At 42.9% G+C, this 18,262-nt stretch overlaps 1 protein-coding gene across 2 annotated transcripts; it reads left to right on the forward strand.

Moving 5' to 3' along the window:
* Positions 1 to 327: 327 nt before the first annotated feature.
* Positions 328 to 14,777, forward strand: LOC123044747 (protein CHROMATIN REMODELING 20). Of its 2 annotated transcripts, XM_044467593.1 has the most exons (26): positions 328 to 575; positions 1,354 to 1,715; positions 2,250 to 2,312; positions 2,395 to 2,490; positions 2,594 to 2,686; positions 3,357 to 3,547; positions 3,656 to 3,893; positions 5,900 to 5,995; positions 6,528 to 6,605; positions 6,706 to 7,188; positions 7,308 to 7,585; positions 7,844 to 7,931; positions 8,015 to 8,218; positions 8,537 to 8,656; positions 8,885 to 9,051; positions 9,812 to 9,953; positions 10,128 to 10,277; positions 10,370 to 10,425; positions 10,497 to 10,797; positions 11,000 to 11,141; positions 11,227 to 11,282; positions 11,815 to 12,047; positions 13,181 to 13,384; positions 13,466 to 13,544; positions 13,666 to 13,901; positions 14,158 to 14,777. In XM_044467593.1, the coding sequence occupies exons 2-26, from the start codon at positions 1,401 to 1,403 to the stop codon at positions 14,534 to 14,536; spliced, it is 4,488 nt and encodes a 1,495-aa protein (XP_044323528.1). In that variant the 5' UTR covers positions 328 to 575; positions 1,354 to 1,400; the 3' UTR covers positions 14,537 to 14,777. The 2 variants fall into 2 exon arrangements, with proteins under 2 accessions (XP_044323528.1, XP_044323536.1); XM_044467601.1 differs by lacking the exons at positions 13,181 to 13,384; positions 13,466 to 13,544; positions 13,666 to 13,901; positions 14,158 to 14,777 and adding an exon at positions 12,868 to 13,152.
* The last annotated feature ends 3,485 nt before the right edge of the window (positions 14,778 to 18,262 follow it).

The raw sequence follows: 18,262 nt of genomic DNA on the forward strand, positions 1-18,262 counted from the left end.
AAACTTTTGTTTTCAAAAGACTTAAAATAATTACATTCCTTCATTCCTTGTAATTTTTTAATTACATTCCATTTAATTTCACACAAAGCCCAACACAACAAAAGAAAAATCTGAAAAGTCGAGATGAGGCCCCCCCTTAACTTTTCGTCTCCCGCCGTGCGGAGGTACAGATTAGAGAGAGAGGAACCCCCTAAAAAACGTAAAGTAAAGAGAGGGGTGTTTTCGCAAAAGAGAGAGAGAGAGGGGTATTTTCCTGTCGTGGTGTGGGTAGAGTACGCAGGAAGGAGGAGCGACGAGTTGAAAAGCAGGAGGCGGGTCGTGGGTCGTTTTCGCTTCCTGTTAAGTGAAGAAACCTTTCGTTTTTCCCTCGATAAAAAAAAGAAAACCTTCCTTTTCCCGTTCATTGTTTCCCCAATTTCCCCATCTTCCCCCTTCGCTTTCCCCACAGAACCTCGCGCCCCTCTGCCCACCTCGTCCCGCACCTCGCCTCCTCCCCGGCCCGCCCTTTTCGGGTTTTTTGGGCGCATAGGCGCACGAAAACCCTAGAAGGGGCTCCCCGCGTGCGTCGTTCCGAGGTAAATCTTCGCCACCTCTCCCTGTACTCCGCGCGCCTGGCTCTGCTTTGCCCTGCTCTAGCAAGGAATGGTGTTCCGTGATCGAAGTGGAGGGGGTTCGAGCGGTTCCTCCCCCGATCGGCTCCGACGAAATGGCGGCCGGTGAGCGGTTGGAATTGCTGGGGGAATGTGATCGTTTCTGGGCGGGGGGACTCGGCCCCTCGGGACCGCTCGATTGTTTTTCTCATTCGTGCTGTGTCCTATTTTGGGTGTTTTCGGTTCCATGTTTTGGCGCGTCTCTTTTCTGCGCGTGCAGTGTAAGGCTGAAGCGTTCTCGGAGAATGACGGGAAGTTTCCTTGTTTGCTGATGCTGCATGCGAGATGTTGTTTAGGGTTTAGTGACGTGTCATGGTGTCTGGTCTATTTCTCGGTTGATCGGGTTCGGTGCGATTCTGCGAGTTGAAATGATTTGACTAACCAACTGCAGGGCGCTTTTGGCATTCTGAAACATGTTTTGTCTTACGCATGGGGTCCCACCAGCAATGGTGTGGCTGCAAACATTTATTCAGTGCGGCGGTCGGCTCATGCTAGTCCCAACTGCCAAGTTCTTCAGATGTTGCTCTGTTTAGTTCTTCATTATAGATGATACGGGTCGTACTGCATTATTGTTAAGTTGTTAACTGCTGCTCACGAAAATGTAGAAAGTACATGACATTTACTATCTCTTTTATTATTGCTTGAATATGTGTAAATTCTACATTCAAATAATTCTAATCTTTGTCTTCTTTGTGTTTTGCAGAAAACAAGTGTATGTATGTGTAGCAGCGCTGCTAGTCAACACTAGCTATGGATGTGAATGGAAAATTATCTGATGGCGACTTAAATAAAACAGAAGCTCTTCACTCGAATGGACAGCCGGTAGATGATGTCATAATTATAGAATCTGAAGGGGATGAGAACAAAGTTGTAGTAGAAACTAACATCATAGAAGGTCCATTTGAGGAGCACAAGGAACACAGATGTGGCAAAACGGACAATAGTGTGCATGAAGAAGCATCCACTAGCACTGATGATGATTCAGACAGTGACCTGTATGGATTTCTCCGCGAGTCAGAGAATGAACAAACTTCAGAGTCTGATGTTGAGGAGACAGACATTGAGGTTTGTGCATAACATGTTCAATTTCGAGATCATAACTTCTAAATCAGAGAAAAAAGTATGGTCACCATGTCCCTAAAAAATGTATGTTTACTGTATGGATTGTAGTTAATATGGCAACTTGACATGAAACTCTCGACAGCTTTTGTTGATGAACACCATTTAGTATTTTCTATTGTTTGCTTGATATACTTTTCTCTGTCCTTGCCCCCCTTAGTTGTGAAGCACATTTATGATGTCTAGACTAATCATCAATGTTATCTTATCAGGCTGCAGCTGCACCTCAACATTTCTATGATTGTATTTTTTAATGCCTAACATATACTATGCTAGTTTGGTTTCTCTTGTTGATTGATTCAGTTTTGATTTACAATTGATTGGCTGAACAGATTGAAACATAGCAGGTGCAACTTATGTTACTCAAATCTGTTCTGCATTATATCAAGTTCTTTTCAGCAATCTGTAATTTTGATGTGTCGTCATCCATCTTTTGGGTGCATATTTTGGTTATAAGTTCTCTCAATTGATTTCCTACAGGTGGCTCTGCCCGAGGAAAAAGTCGAAGAATTAGTTGCTGAATTCCATGATGTTGAGAGCAAAGTAACCTTTATAACCCCTGTTGTCCTATGGACACCTTTGTTTCCTGAGCATTTAATTCATTGTTTTCTTTGGTAACACTCAGGCTGCTGAGGCGCAAGAATCACTTGAAAAGGAATCACTGGAAAAAATTGAGGCTGAAGTAAGATTGGAGTTATCTGAGAGGCTCCAAGGAGATGCGGTTTGTGAATATGTTTATGTTTTGCTTCAGTTTATAAATTCTTAACTGTTACTCTCTCTGTTCAATACAATGATATATAATATATATTTTTTACTTAAAATAGTTGGACTTAGCTGTGGCAATTGAGATGGAGCAATTCAAGAAGGAATGGTCAACCGAACTTGATGATTTGGAGATCCGTAGTGCTGTTCTGCTGGTATGCTTTTGTTCGAAAGAGGATCTTTCTGTCCATTCAATAAACCCGGTGATAAATTATATCTCAGTGCCATGTGATATCCTATGAGGGCAGGCCTGGCGCAGTGGTGAAGTCCTCCCCACTTGTGCCAAGAGGTCCTGGGTTCGAACCAGCCTCTCTGCATTGCACTTTGCAGGGGTAAGACTAGGTTCCTATAATCCTTCCCCAGACCCCACCTTGTGTGGGAGCTTCTATGCACTGGGTCTGTCCTTTTTCATGTGATATCCTATGCATGTCCAAAATGCCCTATTTATTTATTTATTTAAATAAAAATAAGTTTCATTATTTATTCATATTATTATCACCAGATTAACCATGTATTTCTAGTCTCTTGATTAGATTCACGGAAGTTCTCGACCTTGCTAAGACATAATAACAAAGGCGATTAGTGTTAAACTTGTTAAACTTGCTATGACCTTGTGTTGGCTGTGTGCATCTTAGTTATGCAGAGGCCGGGTGTAATGCTTAAATCTAAAGCGCCCCTTTTCGAAAAAAGTATATCACAACTCTAGTCATATTAAATTGAGACTTACTTTTTTGAAGGAAATTTGAGACATTATTTTACTTACATTTCCTTTGGTAGATGTTTATTTCAGTATCTCTAGGTGCTAAATTGCAATTTTAACTCCAGGAAGAACTTGATGCTGCTGGCGTTGAACTTCCCAGCCTTTATAAATCAATAGAAAGTCAAGCGCCAAATGTTTGTGAGACTGAAGCATGGAAAAACAGGACTCATTGGGCTGGTTCTCAAGTTCCTGAACAAGCTAATCTATCAATCAGAAAAGCTGATGAGTACCTGCAGTCTTGTAGACCTGTAAGGAGGTAATGTTAGGGCAAACAGTTTTTTGACGTAAACTGTCATGGACAGAAGTTGGTTACTCCTTTGTTCGGTTTTTCGAGCCTGAGCTTTAGTCTACTTGCCTCAAACAGAAAACATGGAAGGCTGCTGGAGGAAGGTGCTAGTGGCTTTCTTGCAGGAAAAGTTCCTCTTGTGGATGATGATTCTGTACAGTGCCATGAGAAAAGTTGGAGTTCATTCAATGAACTTATTAAATCTATTAAGTGTGCCAAAACTTCTTTTGGAAGCAGTAACTGGGCATCAGTTTATCTGGCCAATACACCCCAGGAAGCTGCCGCCTTAGGTCTCCAATTTCCAGGAGTTGATGAGGTACCAGCTTTAACTGATCATTGTTATATCGTGTGTTGTCACCGTTGCATTTTACTTAGCCTCATGCCTCATCCAATACGTTCTTGAAATATAATTCTATCTTAAACTTATGTATTTCCCTTAGAGAGGAAGCTATTCTTGTTGATGCTTCTCCAGTCTGGGGAAATGTAAACTTTAGTAGTAGTTAACTTGAATTTGTATTTATTGAAGTGCGCAATCTGGTTAGTGCAACATCAGGTCAAATGAATTGGATAAGATTAGACAACTAAAGGTATACCTTGTATGTTTGATAATGAATATGATATGGTGTGGTTACAAACCGTTGCATGCACGGTGTCTTGATGACCAATCCTGTTATCCAGGTTACTATTCCCTCCATGTAACAATGTATTACTGCATGAATGCGGCCACACTTTCAGTACCCCCAGTGCTCGCATGTTCACAAAGTGTCTAGATTGATCTTGCAAAACTAATGCTGGAGCTGTATTGTTGAAAGCGCATCAATTATCTTATATGTCGTCATTGCTTTCAGTACTACTCCCTCCAGTTCAGATTAGATGACTTCTTCAGGAAGTTGATATTGGTTGCAAGTACTTCCTGTTTTGGGGTCAAGGCAGCATTCTTGTCAATCAGTAACATTTTGATGGGTATTATGTATTTATGTTAGGGAAATTGATATACAATTAGCTGGGGAAGCTACACCAAAAGCTAATGCATTAAGTGTTTCTTTAACCTTCTTTGTGCCTTCGATTGCTCCTCTGTTTCAAAATATAAGGTCCAGTTTGTGAAGGGTGAGTTTGGCAAACAAAACTAGGTGTAAGTTGAGTCACCAAGGGCAGGCATCTCGTCTGGGTTGCATGTGTTTTAAGTAACTAATACGTACACCACAATTAGCTTTGAGGTCTTTCAAAACTGAAAACATCCAAGAATTAAGTGAGTCATCATGCATGCTCCCCCCATACATTTTCTTTACAGATTGGTGATGCTTTTGTTAGTTGATCTACTGTAATGTCCATCAACCTAAGCATCATTGCATCTTGAAACATTTTCCTCTTGTGCACATTGAGTTCACCTGTCAGTTGTATTTTTTGTGCTTACATTAGACAAGAATGCAACATATATTTTAATGTAACGATGCCATATTTTTGATCATTATAGAAGCTATGCATCATAAAATTGTTTATAAACATTGTTGTTAAAAGGAAAACGCTTACGATCATCCGACTGAAAACGACGCACGCGCCCGCTGTCTCTATGACCGTCGGATATGATTTGTTCGCATGACTCGGGCATCAACCTATTTACATACTATAGATTTGCAACTGAGCCACTATTGCAATCTCCCCTACCGCAACAACTAGGTTGTTGCAGAATCTGAATCTCGTGCGACACATTGACTGTCTCCTTCGTACTCAACGTGTTTCCTGTGGGGTCACTCAACAGCGGGGCAGTTGCGACAACATCTTTCATTGCAATCTTCAACACCATCCATGTTGCAAAAGTCATTTTCCGCAACATCATCTATGTTACAAAAAGTGAGGAAAAAATCTACAACAAAAACTTTGTTGCAAATATTTTCTACAACATGAGCTCTGTTGCAGAAATACTGCAACACCGTCTCTGTTGCAATGACAAGGACTTGGCTGGATCACTGAATGAAGCCACATCTAGCGGCTGTCGAGGCGGCGGATTTTTTCAAAAGATCCGCCGGTTGACGCGTAGCACGACCCTTGTTAAAAGCTCTTCTATAAGTTCTAGAAAGAAAATGGGTGACATTATTATATTATTTCCCTGCATCCTTTTTCAGTTTTAATAATGAGACAGTATTTTTTATTTTTGGTTTTGAGTAACATGTTTATTATTCTTTCGTGTAATTGGTTCACCATGGTACTTACCATTATACTGGTATTTTCTGTAAAGCTGGCATCATCCAAATTTCCACTTATTTTATTTGTTTTTTCCATGGAATAGTTCCTCTAAAGTTCCAATTATTATTCTATATATAGGTGGAGGAGATAGCTGAAGTTGATGGTGCTGTTGATGACATAAAATGTGTTGATGAAATAGAGCTTTCTGAAGAACAGAGGAGAAAATACAGAAAGGTCAGTCGAAACTAACCATGCACCCTTCTTTGTCCTGATGTTCCTATCCTTAGATATCTCCTTTGTGCTTTTTGTGTAGTCTTAGTGTGTGTGTGTGCGTGTGTGTGTGCTTGTTTCCATTTTTTACTTGATTTATTGCTTTCTATAACACCTAGTTCCTCCTAGTTTGATAGAGTTGTATGTTTTGTTCACGCTGGATGCATAATATGTTAAAATCTCAAATGGTGTTTTTATAGTTACATGTCTACTTGGTAAAATGCTGATTGCAAACATTTACCCTGCATACCAATGACTTTGCTGCGATGCTTATAATCCTTGTATCTATCTACTGTTCCTGATTGTTCTTTATTGCTCAGTACCTATTTCTTTTTATGAGGAAACACCGCCACAGTACTATGTGGTCATGCTGATTCTCTGATTCGGTTGCAATACAAGTGACATAACGGCTTGTTTAAAAGCTGAGGATTGCTGATATGCTGTACATCATATGTTATTTGTTGTAATGTAAATATCACTGAAATACCTTATGTAGGTAAGAGAAGAAGATGATGCAAAGGCGATAAAACGTTTGCGGCGTTATATGGAAAAAAGGACAGACGGCTGGTGCAAGGTACCTGCTCATGTTAGTATTTGGTGTGAGATCAGTCTTTTTCTTACTCAGCTGGATTGGTTCTGTTTCTCTTGGGTGCTCTAATTAACATTCAATGCAGGGCAATGTCGGTTTGACCTCGTCATCAAATGGATGCTGTAAGCTACCTCTGTCATTAGATGATGGTGTTTTGGACGCCAACAGGGGTCGTCCTTTATCTGAGAAACAGAAAATGGATAAAGATGAAGTTTCCGCTGAGTTGCTGAAGCGAACACGTGAAGATGATGTTGAGCTTGACCACAAGAGGTCAAAAACTATAGTGATAGAGAGTGACGATGACATGCAGATGGACAGCAAGCTAGTTCTGCATATCAAGGACAGCGAGCATAGTTCAGCAGAGCTTGAAAAGGGGGTTGACATTATTGATCTTGATCTTTTCCCATCACAAAGCCCTAAGTTTAGTGATATGGATTTACCCAAGTCTTTTAAGTGCACAATTTGCACCAAAATGTTGAATGCCTCTGATGTGCATCGTCACCCAGTACTGGATGTTGCTGTTTGTGGGTCTTGCAGATTTCTGGTGATAGAGAAGAACCGTCTTGAGGTGAATACTTACCCTCTTTGCTGATAGTTTTGAACTGTTTGAAAATAACATCAGTTCTTTTTGGGGGATGAACAATGCGTTTGTAATATTCTTAGCCATGCTGTTTCTTTTTATTACAGGGCCCTGTATCTGGTGGTTATTGCACCTGGTGTGTTCAGTGTGAACAACTTCTAAGTTGCAGTTCCTGTAAGATGCTTTTTTGTACAAAATGCTTGTTAAAGAATCTTGGTGAGAAATGCATATCAGAAGCTAAAGTCACTGGCTGGCAGTGTTGCTGCTGCCAACCCAGTCAACTGGAACACTTAGTTTCTGAATGTGATAAGGCTCTGAGTGGTGTTGAATCTTCTGATCTCGAGGGTGACAACACTTCTGGAACCGAAACCAATGACCCTGTTAGGTATGCCCTTTTGCACTTTTACCAGTATACTCCCTCTGTTCCTAAATGTAAGTCCTTTTAGAGATTCCAGTAAGGGACTGCATATGGAGCAAAATGAGTGAATCTACACTCTAAAATATGTCTATATACATCCGTATGTAGTTTGTATTGAAATCTCTAAAAAGACATCTTTAGAAATGGAGGGAGTATTATTTATCACACTATAGATATAGCACTGAAGATTTTTTCAAGCTAATTGAATATGTAAAACCTGGTCAGCAAGCACAAAAGGAAAAAGAAGATAAGAAGAATCATGGATGATACAGAACTTGGGGAGGAAACAAAGCGTAAAATTGCAATGGAGAAGGTGTAGTCTCCTTTGCTTTGACATATCTAACATTTGTTTTTAGTGGAAGCTGTCCAGGTTGTAATTTGTACATTCTTTTATAGGCTAGGCAAGAACATTTGAAGTCAATGCATGAGCAGTCTGCCAGCAAGTTAAGGAGCAGCAACATTGGAACTTCCTCTGGGGCTGTATTGGAAGTCTTTCTACAGGATGCTGGGGATGGCCATATTGTCAACCCTGCCAGGGAGGAAGACGAGGAACCTGTTAGAATTCCAAGCAGCATATCTGCTAAACTGAAGCCTCATCAGGTTTGTATTTGATATATACCCTCTAAACACTGCGATGCGTATTCATCCTTGCAATTAAATTTGATTTGTAAAACCTTGTATCAAAAATGATGTGCTGGCTTGTAATGTGCTTGCATGGTGAAATGTACAAATAGAAATCTTTATCACATGATGATTGAATGTGTTCCCTACCATTGCTTTCATAATTTTGCTTTAAAATGCTTAACATTCTTTAATTGTAATTGTTTGCTAGGTGGCACCATGTCACTTGCATACCAGTCATGACCTCTACCCCATACTGTGACTGGACCCCTTATATGTTGCATTCTCGTATTTCAGGTAGCAGGAATAATATTTATGTGGGAAAATGTTATCCAGTCTGTTAGAACAGTCAAATCTGGTGACAAAGGTTTTGGGTGCATTTTGGCGCATAACATGGGGCTTGGGAAAACTTTTCAGGTATGTGTTCGTATTTTACCTTGATCCAGTTACATGAACATATTCTGATGTCGATTTAAATTATGTGCTGGGAGCTATTCTAACGTATGCGATGTGTGCTTTTCACTTTTACCGGTTTTGGTGTATGTGCTTAATTGCTATTAATTATGTAGCAAGCGTTAATGCTTTTCAAGGCGGCCTTTGTTTGGCCGGTTGCATACCTATATTTATGAATTGTATACTTTGCAGGTTATTACCTTCCTGTACGTTGTTATGAGATGTGCCCAGTTGGGACTCCGCACGGCACTTATAGTTACCCCTGTTAATGTTCTGCATAATTGGAAGAAAGAGTTCACCAAGTGGCAACCGGCCGAACTAAAGCCCCTTCGTGTGTACATGCTGGAAGATGTTCCGAGGTGCGGATTATGTTATCCTTTGTGTTACTGTTAACGTAGTTAAATTTGTTTACTCAATGGGTGTAGCCTAGAGGCTGTCTTGGTGCCAATAATTCCATCTTGTAAAAACTTAATGTGCTCAACTGCAATTGGTATAGTAACAATCTAGCTTGTACCGGCCTTTAAAGAAATCTTTACCCTGAAAAGGGTCATCTGTTATGTTAAACAACTACTACCATTGATACATTGATTCCTACCATGGAAGATGGAGCTCGATTGGTGGTTTGTATTTTGTGACATAAATTAAGGATTTTATTTGGTGCTTCTGTTGTGTTTTTCCTAAATTTTGAAACATCAGGTGTAACCCTTACTTTTTATCTCAAGTTTACCTGCAACACTCACTTGGTTTAATACGAAGGAGTTCTGTTCCTGTACTGGAATCGTGCAGCTGTGAAACATAGCGGTTTCTTCTATAGTTTTCAGTTCAGAAAAACCTGTGTGTTTATATGTAAATATTTTGTGGAAATGTGGGTTCACTCTGTCTGTGATGTTTTCATTATTAATACTCCCTCCGTTCCTAAATATATGTCTTTTTAGTTTTTAGACATTTCAAATGGACAACAACATACGGCTGTATGTAGACATATTTTAGAGTGTAGATTCACTCATTTTGCTCCGTATGTAGTCACTTGTTGGAATCTCTAGAAAGACATATATTTGGGAACGGAGGGAGTATTTATCATGGAAGTACATATTTCCACTCTAACCTTTATTTTCGCAGGCTAAAAAGGCTGTATTTACTTAACAAGTGGCGAGCAAAAGGTGGAGTACTTCTCATTGGTTATTCATCATTTAGGAACTTATCTCTTGGAAGACATGTGAAGGAAAAAGATACTGCAGATGAGATTTCTAATGCGTTGCAGGTGATATTCCATTTGTTCTGTTATTTTGTTTCAAGCTTTTATGTATGCCAGCTCACTATCCTTTATATGAGAGCATAATAACTTGTAGATGTTCATGTCTTGCATGAATTATGATGTATAATGTTTTCGGTTAGCCATGGGTTCTGATGTATTTCACTTACATGGCACTGTCAGTGTGGGCCAGATATTCTTGTATGTGATGAAGCACATATGATAAAGAATAGGAAGGCCGACACTACACACGCTCTAAAACAAGTAAAGACGCAAAGAAGAATTGCGTTAACTGGATCCCCATTACAGAATAATTTGATGGAATATTACTGTGTAAGGAACTTGCACTTCACCATATACAGTTTTATCTTCCAGTTACTGACAATATTTGATGCCTAATGGCTTTTGGTTCATCCTATGAACAGATGGTTGATTTTGTCAGGGAAGGTTTTCTTGGAAGCAGCCATGAATTCCGCAATAGGTAATGTAATGCTCAGTTACCTTGGCACCTTTGTCTTTAAATCTTGGGATTGAGACGTCTTGCTCTATCAGGTTCCAGAACCCGATTGAAAATGGGCAGCACACAAATTCTACATCAGATGATGTCAAGATCATGAACCAACGGTCACACATTCTGTATGAACAGCTGAAAGGCTTTGTCCAGCGAATGGACATGAATGTGGTGAAGAATGATCTACCGCCGAAGAAGGTTTTTGTCATTACCGTAAAGCTCTCTCAACTGCAAAGAAAACTATACCGAAGATTCTTGGATGTGCATGGTTTCTCAAGCGGCACTTCTGAAAAACCTTATCAGCACGGTGGCTTCTTTGCCAAATATCAAAAACTAGCCCAGGTATAAGTTTGAATCATTGTGCATTTCATTAAATAAAAAAATGTAACATTGTATGGTCTTATTTGTTGTTGCTAAAATGCTACTCCATCCGATCCAAAATAAGAGTCGCAGCTTTGAACTAACCTTAGTATTACTGTGTTGTACCATCATCATATTTATTTATACTTTTGTTCCTTATGCTGGACTATATGTTAATGTGTAGATATGGAACCACCCGGGCCTTCTCCAGATGGCTAAAGAGCAGAGAGGAAGTCTGCGCCGAGAAGATGCTGTTGAGAACTTTCTGACGGATGAGAGTTCTAGTGACGATAATCATAGTATTGAAATTCAACTGCCAAATGGAGGTAAATTGTTATTTACTGATGCATTTTCCCTTTTGTTCTTCTGTGCAGAATTTGCACCTGGTTTGAACTGTTTTTGTCATTTCAGGGAAACAGAAGAGTAGGACTGATCAGCAGTCCAAGAAAATTGACTTACTGAACGAGGTACTTGATTATTCACACAATGTAGATTACAGAAATTTCCAATTGAAAGTATTGCAAAAATTAAATTGGCATGATATTCTGTAGTGCATTGTGCATACAATGCTATCCAGTTATTTATACTTTCCAGCTGTGTACTGGGTCTCTGTTTACTACTCCCTCCGTTCTAAAATATAGTGCTTCCTCTGTTCCCGTGCTTCAACTTTGACCATAAATTTAACCAACGATACCGACTGCAGCAGGAGCAAAAGTTATACCAGTGAATTCGTATTCAAAAGAAGTTTTCAATTATATAATTTTTCCTCCCGCCGCAGTCGGTCTCGTTGGTTAAATTTATGGTCAAAGTTGGACCTCAGGAAGTGCGGGTGCACTATATTTTGGAATGGAGGGAGTAATATAATATGGTCTATATGGACCATAATGGTGGATTAATTGAAACATATGCAGACCCTTTAGTGTTGCAATGCTTTCCACCCGCACATTAATGTTGTTGATTATGAAAATTTTACCTTTATGTGCTTCTGTTTTCCTGTAGGAAAGTAACTGGTGGGAGAACCTTCTGGATGATAATACTTTTAAGGAAGCAGATTACAGTGGCAAAATGGTCTTGCTCCTTGATATACTGGCGACTTGTTATGAATTGGGTGACAAGGCACTAGTGTTCAGCCAGAATTTGACCACTTTGGATTTGGTGGAGTTTTATCTATCTAAGATGCAAATCAAAGGAAAAGAAGGCAAATATTGGAAGCAGGGCAAGGACTGGTACAGGTATACCTCCACACTTGACTGTATTTCTTTTACACACATGAATCGTACAACTATCGGTGTGGATTTGGTAGTTTAACAATTTTGTGTTGCTTTAATTTGTTGTTTCGGCGTGCGTATGAGAGAACCATAATAACTTGTTGTCAATTCGTCTATTTTTGGGATTAACTTATTTTTGGTGTGGACAACTGAAGACCTGAACCTATTGGTATGCAAGTGTCTTTTTTTTTTGCGACGACAGTATGCAAGTGTTTACCACAATATGATGTTTATTCTAGCAAACTAAAAAAATACATCATGAATAATTTGCAGTTTGTTAGTTAAAACGCTCTTATATTATGGGACGGAGGGAGTGCATGATAATGTGAAAGAAAATGTGCCTTTTATTCCAAGAGTTTGCATGCCTTTATAACAGTTGTTCATGGTGCCTTTGTTTTGCTGGAAACTTGCTGGGTTATGTTTTCTTTTCTTTTCTTTCAGTTCTTTGGGATTGAATCTAACTACAATGTACTCCCTCTGTCCCACAATATAAGATTGTTTTTCAAGCTAACATAGCTTGAAAAATGATCTTATATTGTTTTTTAAGCAATCCTGCAAGAGAGTGGGTGGTTAATTCTATAGCACTGAAGTAGACGGGGTTCAGAAAACAGGACCTGTTCTTGTTGGCTGGTAACTGGTGATTCTTTAGGACATTGCGTGAATCAGGGATGCTAAATTTTTTGTGACTCGGGTAAATGTGTGTGTTTGTGTTGCTTCCTAAAATATATGTTGATGGCAGGATATTTCAGTTTTGTAAAATTTCATCGAGAATATCCTCATCCAGGTGCCCCTAACTTGCTGCTGGTGCCAATACAAGCTGACATAACTATGACAGCTGAAGCTTGCGACTAATCATGACATACCATGCTGAAATAAGCTTTTGGATCATTTTGGTCCCCTATGGCAGCATTTTTGGCACTATTTCTGCAAAGATGACTGCTGTATTGCCAGCGTGTAGTTTGACAAATAATGTTTATAATAATTATTTATTTATGCAAAGATGGTGTTGTTACTTTGAGCACCCTGTTCTGTAAAGATTTGTGTATCATCAATTTTAATTCTCCAAATACCACACACTTGTACTGTGTGCCATACAGGCTTGATGGGAGCACTCCATCATCCGAGCGGCAGAACCTTGTCGAAAGATTTAATGACCCTGCAAACACAAGAGTAAAATGCACATTGATATCTACTCGAGCTGGATCTCTGGGTATCAACCTTCATGCAGCAAACCGTGTGGTCCTTCTGGATGGTTCATGGAATCCAACACATGATTTGCAGGCCATTTATCGGGTTTGGAGGTAAGAACTAGTAGCATGATTCACACATTATTTGCATTTTTATGTGATTATATGTTTATTTGATGTGTACTCTGTATACAGGTATGGCCAGATGAAACCTGTGTATGCTTACCGCCTAATGGCACATGGAACAATGGAAGAGAAAATATATAAGCGGCAGGTATAGTGACATTTGCTGCCTTCTGGTGGGGTCCCAAGTTAGAACTAAATTGTTTTTTTACATATTAAAATAAAGGTCTTGTTTGGAATCTTATCAATATGAATCTCTTGGTTGTTGATAGGTGACAAAAGAAGGGCTCGCAGCAAGAGTGGTGGATAGACAACAAGTATCTAGAACAATTTCCAAAGAAGAGATGTTGCATCTCTTTGAATTTGGTGATGAGGAATTGTTGGACGAGAGTGGGAATGATACCATAATTGATCGCACGAAGGTTGGAATGGAGAAGCTATCCATGCCCAATAGCACTGAACTACCGGTGGACACGCTCATGCTGAACCTACTTAGTGATCACCCTCGGTAATGCCTAACCTATTTATGTTAAAACTTATAAGCACTTCACAAATCTCTTTTGTAAGAAAATGAGATGTTATAAAATCTATAATGCCCAATAATTTGGAGTTCATAAACTTATCAAACATGGGACGTCGTTTATTTCTTTTCTCAACTGCCAGCATCCTCTTTTTGTCAAACATTAATTAATGTTGTTTTCTTGCTATGAATGTATATGTGTTAAGTTGTTGCTGGAGGCGTAATATCTGCTTCAAATTTACAGGTGGATTGCAGGTTACCATGAACACGAAGTTCTTCTGCAAGAAAACGAAGAGGAAAGACTCACCAAGGAAGAGCAAGATATGGCATGGTCAAATTTTAAACAATCGCAGCAGTTGGATGCCGTGGCAAGGAAAGCTGCACATGATCACGAGAGAAAACCAATAGAGAGCAAACCTCCCCCGCCTAAAGTTACTTCAAGAAGTCGGCAGGCGCAGCAACCAAAATCTCATTCGAACAACCAGAAGAAATGCACCAACTTGAACCACATGCTGACTCTCAGAAGCCACGGTACCAAAGCTGGATGCACGACAAGCTGTGACGAATGTGGCCAGACCATTAGTTGGGAGACACTAAACAGATCAGATGGTAGATTGAGGTGACCCCACTTGGCTTACTCCATGTGGAATCACAGCTACGCATTTCAGCTCGTTTTTTAAGGGTTAGCGCGTAGTATGCATTTTGTATGAGAGGCTTTTAGTGTACATACTTAGAGGGCAAATCTCACCTTTTGGTACAGATGGAGAACTGCATTAATTGGAATTGAGTTTTTCACCTGGTCGGTGAAGGATTGTTGTCAGGAGTTTCACTTACGGAATTAATTGGAATCGAGTTTTTTTGGTCTGCAGACGAGCTGTGAATTTTGTTAGGGGGTTTTCTTTTTGAGGTGGAAAATGGATTTTATTACTCGTAAAGGCGCACAATCTGCTGCCAGAAGGGTAGCTACAAAGTCGGGAGCATGTGCACCCAGATTATATCAGTGTAAACGATTAACCCTAACAAAATTTGCTAAAGCATCTGAATATCTATTCTGCTCACATAACACAGACCTAAACATTTTATCTCCAAAGGCAAGCTCATTTCAGCTGCAATATGTCTCAGGTTCGACCGCTCCATCTCTTTTTAGTCTCTACCGCCATCTTTGCACAGTCAATTTGGATGGCAACTAGAAGGGCTGTCTGAATTTATGAGACACATACAGTCACAAGTTGAATTTAGTGGGAATGACATACTCTTTCAGTCCGAAGAAGTTTGTCCCTCAAATGGATGTATCTAGCACCAAGTTAGTGCTAGATACATACATTCGAGGGATTAGCTTGAGACAAGTTTTTTCGGACGGAGGGAGTAGTTACTAGGGAAACAGAAATATTGCAAACATGTGATTTGAAAATCCCATCCATAGCATATGACAAAGATTGAAGGGTTGCAAAAATCATATGACATTTGGATTTATCAGAAGACATCCTATGCAGCATGGTATAAAACTACTTGCATCACATACCCATCACCATACCATCATAGAGAGAGATGGATGAGGACGACGCGGATGGTGAGATCGATGCAGTCTCGCCGGAACCGCCGGAGACACCGCCGTCGCCTTCCGATCTGGTATGTGAATTTTTCAATGCACGTTACGATGAGGAGGAGGTGGCAACGACTCTAGACAGAGTACTGCCCCTTGATGATCCGGCAAGGATAGGACTACACGCGGGGGAGAAGAAGGAAATGATCCGGTCGTTCATCGAAGGACGGCGGCGACGGCGATCCGACCATGGAAAGGTCCCCTCCCCAAGGTATGTCTACCAAATCTCACACTTTTCGATTTGATCCGCCCGGAGGCTTGGACTACGGTAGTGAGGAAGAAGAAAGGCCGCCGGGGAGTGGCCGGACCGGCGCCGGCGGCAACCACGGCGACTGCGCCGGTGATCACGGCGATCGGGATCGGGGCCGCTCGCTCCTGTCGTTTGAACGAGCTTCTGGGCCGGGTTGGGCTGGAGTTGAGCGAGAATGAGATGGGCCTGACTAGGACTGGGTATGAGGCCCAGGTCCTTAGCTAGGTGACCGACCGGCCCGTCGAGGAGGCTAGCGACGTGCATGCGATCGAGTCGAAGAGTTCGACTAGTCTTGCAGTCCCTCGTCTGCTTCGTTCGTCCAGGACGGCTAGGGTTTGCAAGGTTGCTGTGCCTGGCTTCCCTCGGATTGGAATTGGGAGGGCTGCGCGTGTTCCACCGGTTGCGGCCATGGCAGGTCGGGGCGCTGGTCCTCCACCTAAACCGCCTCTGCCCAAGCCAGCGCCACCCAAGCCGGTGCCGCCCTTGACCGGCGGGCCGTCGCGGCATGCTCCGCTCCCCACAAGGTGGCACCGCCGCCGCAGAACAAGGCGGGGAGTCAGGCACCCACCCGCCAGTGTCTAACGAAGGTATGCCTCCTGCGGCCAGGGCCGCGCCGCCGATGCCGCGGGGAGGCGCCTCGTCGGGCCAGCAGCGGCAATGCGCCTACCGTGGCAGGGAGGCTTTGTATGGAGGTCGGGATCCCCCCTGTGGTCAATGGGGCGATGATGGGTATGACGCGTATGGCGAAGGACAACATCGTGGTTCGTCCTCGACAGGTGGCAGACGTGGTTTTGCCTGGCAGAGCGATGGGTCGACGGAACGACCGTTTTACGGATCGCCGGGAGGATTCGTCGAGGGAGCTTCCGGTCCGGATTACAGGCAGAGAGGTGGTTTCCGTGCTCATCGTGGTGGCCGGGGAGGCCGATACCGTAATCGTCAGCCTCCACCGCCTACTGCTACAGTGACCGATGTTGCAGAGCCGGCAAGCTCCGCGGATGGGGCAGCAGCTGTGCAGACGCCACCTTTGTCTGGCCAGGCCATGGCCGCGGTGACGGCGCTGGCAACAAGGACGGTACCTGAGGTGGTGCCCTCTGCAGCGGGGACGGTCAGCGGGTCTGAGAAATCTGACGGTGAGCGAGTTTCCAAGTGGGCTCGGAAGAAGGAGAAGATGTTGTGCTATCGCCGTGGTGAACAGGGGCACTTCATAGCTGAGTGCGTGTCTGAGCTCTGTGACACGTGCCTCAAGCCGGGGCATGAAACCGGGGACTGCCCGGTACTTCATGAACCCATGCCCAGTGTTACTATTTATGGAGTGTGTTGTGCCGAGTTAATGTTCTTTGGGTCCCCTAATGCACGGGAGATCCCTGAGGCGCCACAGAGAGCGACCACGGGGGTGCTCAAAGTGACTAAGGGTATCCTTTCTGACGCACAAATCATACAAAGGCTGCATGAGTTGGCACCTGGGAATTTTCAGTGGGAGTTGCTCGAGGCAAACACGTTCAAGGTTGAGTTTCCAACCACTGATCATCTGCAGAGACTTTTGAGCTTTGGGTTGTGCAGAGTCTCGGGCACCGAGTGTATTCTTGAGTTCCACGAGTGGAAGAGGGTTGAGCCGAAGGGCAAGCCTCTTACTCAGGTTTGGTTACGGTTTTCGAGGGCACCATCCAAGCCTCTGAATGATGTTCGGGTCGCAGCTAGCTTGGGGAATCTTGTTGGGAAGACCGAGCAGGTGGACATGGCCTTTACCCGAGCTCATGGGGTGGCGAGGCTGCTAGTGAGTGTTCTGGACATTGAGTATGTTCCGGATGTGGTTAAGTGGACGTATGCCGGCATGATCTTCAACCTAGAGATTGAGTTTGAGGACACTGACTTATTCGCTGAGGCGCTGAATGGTAATGATGTGGATATGCTCGATAAGGATGACGGGTCTAGCAACAAGGAGTTGAGCGAGGTGGATCGTGGACGAGATATGTCCACTAACCCAGGCTCTAACGTAGCTCCAGCGGCGCCTAGGATGGGGACTCCCATGCAGACTTCGGCGCCTACGAATGCACCACGATTTGGATCGTTTGAACCTACTTCGGCACCTCCTAGGCTGTGGAGCGAGAGGGTGGAGTGTGAGGATGAGCAGTCGCTCCCCCCCTTGATTTTGAGGTTCTTGATTCGACTGCTGGTGGATGTCCTGATGGCTCTGATGCTGTGGTGCCCTATGCGACGGAGGCCCCCACTTCTGTGGCCACCGAGACGGGGCTCAGACTTGGTGCGGGAGGGGAGGCGGCTGGGTGGATGGCTCCTGGTTCTCCCGCTACTCGCCCTCGGTGTGAGGCATCACCGGAGCCGCAGGGATCGACGCTGACTCCTGCGGCGGAGGTCGTGCGGGCTAGAGCGGCCGTGGTCGGGGTCTGCGTTGAGGCCAGCACCGGATCAGGAGGAGGGCGCGGGCAGGTGGCCTTCGCCTCACCTCCTCCTGTGCTGCCCCTGGAGGGGGTGGCCCCT

The sequence above is a fragment of the Triticum aestivum genome, chromosome 1A (genome assembly GCF_018294505.1).
Source record: "Triticum aestivum cultivar Chinese Spring chromosome 1A, IWGSC CS RefSeq v2.1, whole genome shotgun sequence".
NCBI lineage: Eukaryota > Viridiplantae > Streptophyta > Magnoliopsida > Poales > Poaceae > Triticum > Triticum aestivum.

Excerpts from the sequence above, each read along its gene's own strand:
- LOC123044747 (XM_044467593.1), top strand. The coding sequence starts at position 1,401 with ATGGATGTGAATGGAAAATTATCTGATGGCGACTTAAATAAAACAGAA. Across the intron at positions 3,894-5,899 it reads AATTTCCAGGAGTTGATGAG|GTGGAGGAGATAGCTGAAGT; the intron begins GTACCAGCTTTA and ends TTCTATATATAG. Across the intron at positions 7,932-8,014 it reads GTAAAATTGCAATGGAGAAG|GCTAGGCAAGAACATTTGAA; the intron begins GTGTAGTCTCCT and ends ATTCTTTTATAG.